The 9,561-nt window shown below is 39.6% G+C and overlaps 1 protein-coding gene across 1 annotated transcript in view; it reads right to left on the reverse strand.

The window, feature by feature from the left end:
• LOC104168785 (cell division cycle and apoptosis regulator protein 1) overlaps window positions 1–9,114 on the reverse strand; it is a gene marked incomplete at its 3' end in the record, with an annotated part of 18,340 nt that extends 9,226 nt beyond the window's left edge. Inside the window, exons 1-4 of the mRNA XM_009709499.1 lie at window positions 8,994–9,114; window positions 1,914–2,086; window positions 1,270–1,314; window positions 559–591 (exon numbers count right to left, since the gene is read on the reverse strand). Of these exons, the coding sequence (XP_009707801.1) occupies window positions 559–591; window positions 1,270–1,314; window positions 1,914–2,086; window positions 8,994–9,066 (324 nt within the window). The remainder of the gene's footprint in view (window positions 1–558; window positions 592–1,269; window positions 1,315–1,913; window positions 2,087–8,993) is intronic.
• Between the last annotated feature and the right edge of the window lie 447 nt (window positions 9,115–9,561).

Here is a 9,561-nt window from a genome sequence, read left to right on the forward strand (position 1 = left end):
TCTGTCCCTAACTCAACAATTCACGTGCTTGCCTTCTTACAAAACCAGAACACAGTAAGATAATGAAATTAAGTAACCTATTTTTACCTTTTTAAAGCATGTTTAAAAGGTTAAGTGAAAACAGAACTAGATCAACTTCCAGTGTTAAATGGTTGCATGTTTTAAACCTGTCAAGTTCAGCAAGATTCCTTTTAAACCACTCTATACACATACTGCAATACTGTTAACACAAAATGTTAAATTCCTCCTCAAAGGAGAGAAAGGTTTTCCCAATTTGTTACTTACTGCAAAACAACTGAACACTTGAAGTTCAAACCAAAAAAATTATAATGTAATCAACACACATATTCCCTTCAAGATTAAGGAAAAGTGGTTGCTATTAATTTTTGAAACCAAGGCTATGCATATTTTAACATCTGGATAAAATAAACCTGTATCAATAAAATGTCCATTCATATTAGTTCATTTTACAGATTAAACTACCCAAGATGTCACAAATTTGCTCTCTTGCATTATCTGTGTTTGGGGATGAAGACCAAACAATAAAACCAAACTAACCTGAGTTAAAAGGGTCTGCTGAGGTTGCTGCAACTTAAAATAAATAAAGTTATAAATTAATTTTATATGCTTAAGGAAATCGTACAATTTTACCTCCTCTTTACAAGTAAGAGTTTTTGCTTAATCTGAGTCAGTTAATAGTCCTTTGGGGTTTGGCAATTTCAGCAGTTTGCATACGCATAAAATTGTGCGCATGTGGTTAATTTTAAGATTGTATAATCCAGGTTTATTCAGTAAGCAGAAACGCTGGGTTTTTTCGAACTGAAAGTTAATAGCGATACCAAAAAAAGTTTTGGCAGCTGGAGAAGCTTAAGCCTGTAATTTCCATGTCCTTTTAGTCTTTTTCAAAATCCTGTTAAGTTCAAAGACCATAAAAAAAAAAAATGTCAAAGGGAACTTTTTTTGGACAGCATCTTTCCAGCAGTTAAAATACACGGCCCTGTTTAGAGCAAAGTTTAGCAGGAATCATGTACACATGGAATAGCATGTATTTTTAAATCTCCTTTTTGCATTAAGGCAGGCAGGTTTCCACTCTGGATACATCTCTCCAAGTTTATGAACTTCAAGCTCTCTTTCACTACAAAAAGACATTACTTAGTTTCTTTAACAACTTCCCATACGAGGATGATTTTGAAAACAAATCCTGCAAGACACACAACCAGCATTATTTTTAAACTTATTTGTGATGTACACAGTAAGAATCAGACAAACCTGTTGCTGTACACTATAGAGAGTCTGCTGAGGTTGTGAATATTGCTGAAACAGATAAAAGCAAAATATCTCATAAACAGGAAGCATTATTACCCCAATAATACCAAATACAAGTTATCTACTAAGCCCGTTTTAGATAAAAACTATTCACATTTAACAATTCTAATACCAAATATAACTAATAATATCAACATATATTACTTTCATAATAAATATTTTTAGCCTTTAGAGTGGACTCTGATGTACTCCTTCTCGCTAAAATCAGCAACTTTTGTGAAGCTTGACACTTACACAGTATCTAGGGCACAGTATGAAATCATGAAAAATGCTATTAAGGATACATATAGCGATATAGGGCACACATAGATACTTAGAACTTGAAATTCTCAGATTAGGTGCAGCAAAACTCCTTTTCCCAAAAGGCTTTCCATAGCTAAATGTCAGCACCTCCATAGGCAAAATTCCCACCTTCACAGATTGATACAACTATTGATAGCAGTAGACCTAAAATCCCACTGTTTTATAAACAGGTTTATACTGCATTTCCCATTCTGCTTTTCTCCCGGATATTTTAGCTTTACAAAGCCACTGTTTCATATTGTTAAATTTCATACAGTCAACAGCAAATGCTCCTTTTTCTTTACCTGCTGTAACGCAGCTGCTGCAGCTGCAGCTTGCTGCTGTAAAGCAGCTGTCTGAGTTAGCTGATAGTTCGTTGGTGTTTGTGTAGTTAGGCCTGCTGCTGCCAATGCCGTCTGCTGGGTGTATATTGTAGGAGAGGCTCCAAGCAGCGATGGCTGCTGTACACCGAGAGCAGCTGAAAAGAGAACACACACGATAAGCACTAAGAGCAACTTTAAACAGCTGACGTTTCTGACAGTTGTACTAGACGCAGCAAGCGATGCTTCACTCCTGAGTTAAGCTCATGAAGTAGATAAATCCAATTCCAAAATTCAAGATAAAGGACATCTCACTAGCTTCTCTTAAATTCATTTACAAACAGGACACCACAGCAGAGGCAAACAGACCACTTAATTTCCTTCTCTCAAGCTGTTCATGATTTTATAGCTCTAGTAGTTGTCACCCCCATCTGCGCCCACACCCAACACATACACACACTGTATTCTTTCTTGAACGTATTTCAGGTTTTGGATGAGCCATATGAAGATTGCTGCTCTGTTCTGTAAATTAATTAATACATTTCATTCTATGTGAAGGCAAGAGAAATCTTTCCTGTAAGAGCAGCTATGAAACAGAGGCTTATGGAGCATGTCCTCTGAAAATGCACAAGGCTTCGCTTCACTCAGTACTGTCTTTGTCCCCCAAGTGAGCTGAATTTTGTAGATGTTGGGGGCTGGTGGAGCAGGAACAGCCTTATAACAACAGAGAGTTTAATCAGTGCCCACATGTAAAGGGACCAAGTCAAGCTCTCTCCAGCTCTTACTAGGAAGGGTTTGCACTGCTCAGACTCAAACAGCCTGAAAAACTAGTTTATTTTACTGTCATATCAGCTTTTAACTCACTGCAGAAGATTAAGCAAATCGTGAGGAGCAGCTATCCACGTGCTATGCTTCTTATGCATGCAATACTTCCGAACAAGGTATGCTCCTGCCTTATGGTAGAACTTTTAGGACAAAGAACCCTGCACAATGCAAATCTGAGTGAAGAACTACTAACATCTCTGGCAACCTGCTCCCTCTTTGGCAGGAGCTTTAAAAAAAAGTTATCCGCAGCTGCATGATCAAGTATCACTTCATCAGGCTATCGGCACAGTCCACATGTTTAAATAAAGCCAAAGAGAAACTCAGCAGGGAAACATATTGCCAGCAAAACCAGGTCAGCCAGCCACCTTCAGAACATTCAAGTTGAACAGCGTGCCATTAAAGAGGCACAATGAAATGAAGAACAGATTTACAGTATTCTTCCTGCAGAGTTTGCGCTCCACGCTATTCTTCCTGATCCAAAATGAAGCTTTCATTCCAGACCCAGAGGTACAGGAGGAGATTGCTTGTAGTTGGTGACCATCACCACAGAATACACAAAAATGCTGCAACCAACTCAACAGATCCTGAATAAGGTAATCCTCTCTACCACACTGTTCCATCCAATAGAGTACAATCTTCTGAAAACAAGTTGATGGCACCGATCATGTTACAATTTTGGAATGAAACATGCAAGAAATACATAAGCAATAGTGAAAAATAATCACCACCACTATGATCTATACAAAATATTGTCACATAAGTATTCCAGGAAGTTATACTATTTTAATAGTGAAATCAAGCATTCTATTGTATAGCAAAATCACAGTGTTTCCAGTACTACGTTCATTTTTTCCCTGGAAAATTCCAACATTCGGGTTTCTTTAGAAGCCAAGAAAGCCAAATCTGAGGTTTCTCCCATGACAGGCCCTCCATTCTCTTGATTCTCATGCCTCCTGCTTGTCCATCAGCTCCAATCTGAATGTGCATTTTTGACCATTCAGAAGCACACTCTCATCTGGAACCTCACCAATGCCTCACATAACACACCTTAAACAGACCTTTGAATCTCATGAAAATATTTTGCTGCTGCATCCTGGGACAACTTTCACTGCTCTTGGCTGCGTTACTTTGCTGGCTCACTCAAGGCAAATAACCAATGCATTAATCTTTCTCCTCTTATTTCCACATGCTGAGCAGAAATTCCTATTACTGCAGAAATTCACCTCATGCTATTACCTTTGAATCTGTCTGACTATGCCAGCTACTGTCATTCAGTCTAATGTTCTATTCTAATGTTGTTCCAACAGTGGGATGGAGTTGGGAAGCGTCATCAAGCAAGTTTTGCAAGTCCTCTCCTACTTTTGTACCAAGGATACCCACAAAAATATTAACATACTTGCTCCCAAAACCAGATCTTGGGGTTACTCCACTCTTCAGTTCCACTATGACATTTCCCTCCCAACATAACCCATAATTATCTCAAACAATTCCCAGCCCACCCTAGGACTCTTATCTCATTTTTTCCATTAAGGAGAAAAAAAGAAAAAAAGTTTTTTGCCACCTTTACCATCACTTTATGAGCATTTAATACTAACTGAGTCTCATCTCATCTACAACCCTGCAGATCAACTTAACTAACAAAGGGCAAAGACAAAAGACTGCTGAGATCCCCTCAAAGGATAACACCTGTAGAAACAAGTTTTTCAAAGCATCTCCTTCCTACCAATTAATCCCAAAGTATTCCAGGAGTTTAATTTGACTACCTTTCATCTACATACTCATCTCGGTCAAATAGGCTCCAATTAAACAGACGACTACGTTTGCATTACTAGTTTAAAAAAAAAAAAAAAGAAGGAAAGAAAGAAAAAGGAAAAATCACACAGAAAAACAAGAGCCAGAGAATGAATCTCAAACTGACTGCGGCATTGACACACGACTGCCACATTATTATTATTGGCAACAAGTATCTGCAGTGACAAACAATAGCTTCTTAGGATTTGTAATTATCTCAGTAAGTACAGCGATGGAGACGCCTTCCTTCAAATGCTGGCTAAACAACTTCCACTCACACCAAATACTACATGACACGGCCATCTGAAAGGGCTTGCATAGAAACTGGAGTCCTAGGATGCAGCTCAAGCATCTTCCTACATAACAGAAATTTCTGTTGTAGTAAACACAAAAATTGTACTTAGTTGTCCCTCTTGCTGCTTCTAAATTCCAGAGACCCTTTAAGATTAGGGAAACATCTTTAAAGTATGTAGCCACATATATCTCCTTGGTAAGTGATTCAGATTTATTAGGGTTACAGTAAAGGAGTACCCTATCCAGGGCTTTGGACACTTCTCACAGTTGTCAGAATTTGTGAGTTTGGGCCCTTGGTTTAAGTTTCTTCAAGCTTAACACACTTGCAATACAAATGCCATACAACCTAGTAAAAAAAAATTTTTCCTTTTAACAGGCAAACAACAGAAACGAGGCTCAGCATATTTATCACAGGACATCTGTTTACAGCAAGCCAGCAAACTGCATCAGCTACTATTTCTCAGTGGCTCCGAGATCCACTACGTGCTTGTCCTATTCTTACACTTCTCTTTAGTCACCTCATAGGGGCCGCCAGCAATAACAACATACTGAGCTTCATGCACTTTTGCTTTCATCAGGTGCACTACTCTTCACTCTAATGCAATGAAGTCTTGATATAGCAAAGACGATGACACCAATCAGTCAGAACGCAGCATAGCTAGGACTTCCCCTTGACTACAGTTCTATAAAAACAGGCTTCACTATGCAATCATAACCCTGAGAACAGCATATGACAAGCACTGCAATACAAACCAAAGACATGTCAAAAATCAATAGCTGAGAGAATACGAGAGGATTCTCCTTTGCAGACATTTCAGAAACTTGCTAATCATTATGCAAGTTCAAAGCATAAAGAGAACTTGCAAAAAGCAATCTCTGCTATCTAGGAATTTTAAAGTTTTAAATTTTTTTAAACTTTAGTTCTCTGTAGAAGGCATGATTTAATTTATGCTTTAACAATGCTTAACCAGCATAGGAGGAACTTTATTCTGGTTTTAGTCATGTGATGCACAAAACCATGAGACAAGGAGGAGAGAAACAATTTCACTGTGTTACAAGTAGGAGTCGCTCTTCACACATAGATCTCTGCTGGCATCTAGAATTGCCCGTCTCTCTTCTAAATCCACAGGCACAGACAGCAATTAGTAAGCTATCCCAAAGGGATCCCAGGAATCCTTCATTACATGGCATGTCACTCTACAACTACCTTAGAGTGTCACACCTTAGTAATTAAGAGCCTCAACTCATATAGTTACTTCTTCACCAGGGACAGCCAAGACGGCATCCAAGTCAGCAATACAAAAAAAAAAACCACCCCAAAACAAAAAACCAAACCCCAATCCTGAAATTACCATTTTGCAGTTATCAAATTCGGTTTATAACACCATCACTCACCACTGTTGTAAACAGCTTAGGAAAAAGCAATATATCATGTTGTTTGTGTTATAAAGATCAAGATCTCTTTCCCCCATACCCAAGCACCTTGATGCTTTGGAGAAGGAACCTGACACTTGGCTAAAAATAGCTCACATGCAGAAATACATGTAAGACCTTTGGCCAATCCTCTGAAAAATATATAAAAATTTGGTAAATGTAGTTTTTTAAAATCACTTTATGAACACCGAGATTCACAAGGGTAAGCCAATCTGCACAACTTCTTGAGCATAGCTGCAGGTGCGAAGTAGTACATGCTAGTCAGCATGCCTGAGCACTGATGGCATCTCTATCAGGCAATCAACCTAGCTGGACAGTCACAGCTTCACGTTAAAAGGGGCATGAAAGGTGACCACTTAGCTGCAGTTCAACGGTAAACACTGTTCTTCAGCTCTCAACTGTGCCAAAGAGCACTACGTCCTTTGCAACAGAAGTTTCCTGTGCACTATATTATAAACCATTATAAATCAGAGTCGCCAATAAAAAAAAGCAGGGGAACAAGTATGAACATGGGTACTAAAACAGCAGCTGGGCAATATTATCCCAGGGACTGGATTCAGTAGTACAGACAGGAAAGAAAGAGAACGCAAACACGGCAATTGTGTATTGCAGTAGGAACAGGAAAGGACTTCACACAAGGACACAAGGAGCTAAATGCCCTCAAGCGATACTGGACAGAACATACTACAGTGTGAAGAGGGACACTAGGAACGTCAAGGAAGGTGGAACTAGCACAGGAAGAAGGCAAAAGTGCAACCAAATGTTGGTCTTTAATGGCTCTCATGTTTGAGTCAGGTGCTGTTGGATCAGATGAACAGCTAAAAATCCCTGGAGATACTGTCCTCATTAAGCAGGTGAAAAATCTCCCAGACAACTGATGCTGACCAGTCCTATCCCAATTAAATTTTGCATTTAATTTAATTTAAGGAGGCTCAGAAGTAAGCTAACGAAAGGCAGAGTCTTAAGAATAAGAAAATGGATAAGAAGTTGGTGTGTGATTCTAGTGCCCTTGCTCCGTTCACCTCTTCTCCAAGGCCCCCTTCTGGTCCTAGTTCAGTGAGGTCTAAGATGGCTGCCAGCTCCTCCCCTTCAGCAGATTTTCTGCAGTTTTCCCTCTGAAACGGGACACAGAGCTGGCCCTCAGTCTTCCACCACTATTTTTGATGCGCTAGCTGTCACATCAGCCAACGTATCGAGAATACTCCAGCCCAGACGCTGCCAACCTTTGACTACTCCAAGGTATCACCGAGTCAGACACGAGAACCAAAAGCAAAGTATGTCTTTCCCATGTTCCCAATGCCAACCCTTTCCAGCCGTTAAGCAATTTCTTACAGAAGGTCAGTAGAGCTATTTGAAGGAGGGTCATGCTATTTGGATAAGGAAACTGTGAGCTATTCAGAGAAACAGTGAAAAATTGCTTGCAGGCAGCTGGTTACAGCAACAGTTTAGGTAGAGAGTAGGACTGAATGGGCATGGAAGAAAAGGGAAAGGCACACTAGAACCGAGTATTGTGAAACACATGGCGGGGGGGCGGGGTGGCAGTTCCCTGAGGATATGCACTCAGATTGGACCAGTGCCCAAAGGAAAAACTGGAGATGGAGGACTCATTTCGGGAAAGAAAACTGAGTCAGGAGAAAGATCTGTTCTCCCGCCCTGCCCCAACATGCACCTCCAAAGAATGGCAGGCATTCCCAACTTTTGCTAAGCTTCCAGATGTAAAACCACTGACAGGGGAGGGATGTCATTCAACTTCATATCAAACCAGAGCAAGATGCAACAGACAATTACAAAAAAACATACAACTCTTTGGAAAGACATCCTTCAACAAGAATACTGCCTGTGCTCACATTTTGACATCCTGAATCCTCAAAGTACCAGCACTTTGCTGAAGCCTTTTGACATCAGACAATGAAACTACAATATTTAGGAAACACTTCGTATTCAAGAAGAGAAATAGGCATCCCAGAACTAGAAACGGAAGCAGCCAGATTCACCACGCAGCAAGCTTCACATTCTTGCCTCAAAACCTTTTACGCTATAAACCAATCTGAAACATTAAAATCTAGCCAGCTAGGTTTTAAAATATACTAGCCTGCAATTAAATAAGGCTTCTTAGCTAAATCAAAGGAAACCCTCTACCATTATCCGGGTGATACCTTTAGTTATAGGGATCCTTGAGTTCTAACTTGACATTAAAAAAAAAAAATAGCCCCTTCCCACCCAAGTAACAAATTTCAGAGACCTCTTCACTATGTGAAGTATGTCCTATACATTAATAAAGGCAAAATACTTTGTAAACATTGATTTCAGCTGCCCTGGAAACAAAACTCAGGCAGCACTTAAAAAATCTGTAATGCCTTATTACTGCTGTCATTATTTAATCTAAAGCAACGCAATTTGATGAAAGGTAATTTGATTTACACATCTCAGGATCTGAGTAACTTGATATGTTGTTTACTGACCAAGAGAATCAATAAAAATTCACCTGGGATTTTACTTATCACCCCTTACAAAAAAAAAAACAAAAACAACCAAACGAAAAGCTAGTATTAGGCAATGATCTTTAATGTTCCTATTGTGTGAAAAACTCCCAACTTAAGCCATTTAAATAGAATTTAAGTAAGTTAGTTAGCGTGGTGCCACTCAACTGCATACCCAACTATGGAATCTCCAAATCTACTAGATGTCAGGGTTCAAACATTAAGTGATATGTAAACTGACCTGGCTGAGATACTGCAGTGGCTGTAAACTGAGTAGCCCAAGGGGGATTCTTCTGTCCTCCAAACTGAGCCATGGCGAAAGGCAAAATCTCCTGGGTCTCTATCTTCTATAACTGCAATCTATTAAAATAAAGCGCAGCTACAATCTCTGAAACATATAGCATCGGACTATTTTAATTCTGGGTCAAAAAAAAAAAAGGAAAAAAGAAAAAAGTGTTGAAATATTATCTTTACACCCCTAAACCTGATGGGCAACACGCATCAAAAGTGGGAAACACAGAAAGTTGCAAGACAAGTTATTATATTTTCCTAAGGCATGATCTCCACCCTCCCCTCCTCAACTACGGGACTAACGCTATTTAAATGCAAAAATTTATTCAAGTTTCCAGTGAAGACTAAGGGAAAGGTGACTCTATAGAACGAAGATTCTTTTATTTTTTTACTATTTCTTTTTCAAGGCTACTGCTACGCCGCCGTTTGGAAGCGCAGCCGGCAGAGGAGGAAGGTACGCCTTCAGCCACGGCTCAGTCTCCCTCTCCCCGAACAAGGGCAAGTGAACCACGCGAACA

This window comes from Cariama cristata, unplaced genomic scaffold (assembly GCF_000690535.1).
Source record: "Cariama cristata isolate BGI_N322 unplaced genomic scaffold, ASM69053v1 scaffold19190, whole genome shotgun sequence".
Classification (NCBI taxonomy): Eukaryota; Metazoa; Chordata; class Aves; order Cariamiformes; family Cariamidae; genus Cariama; species Cariama cristata.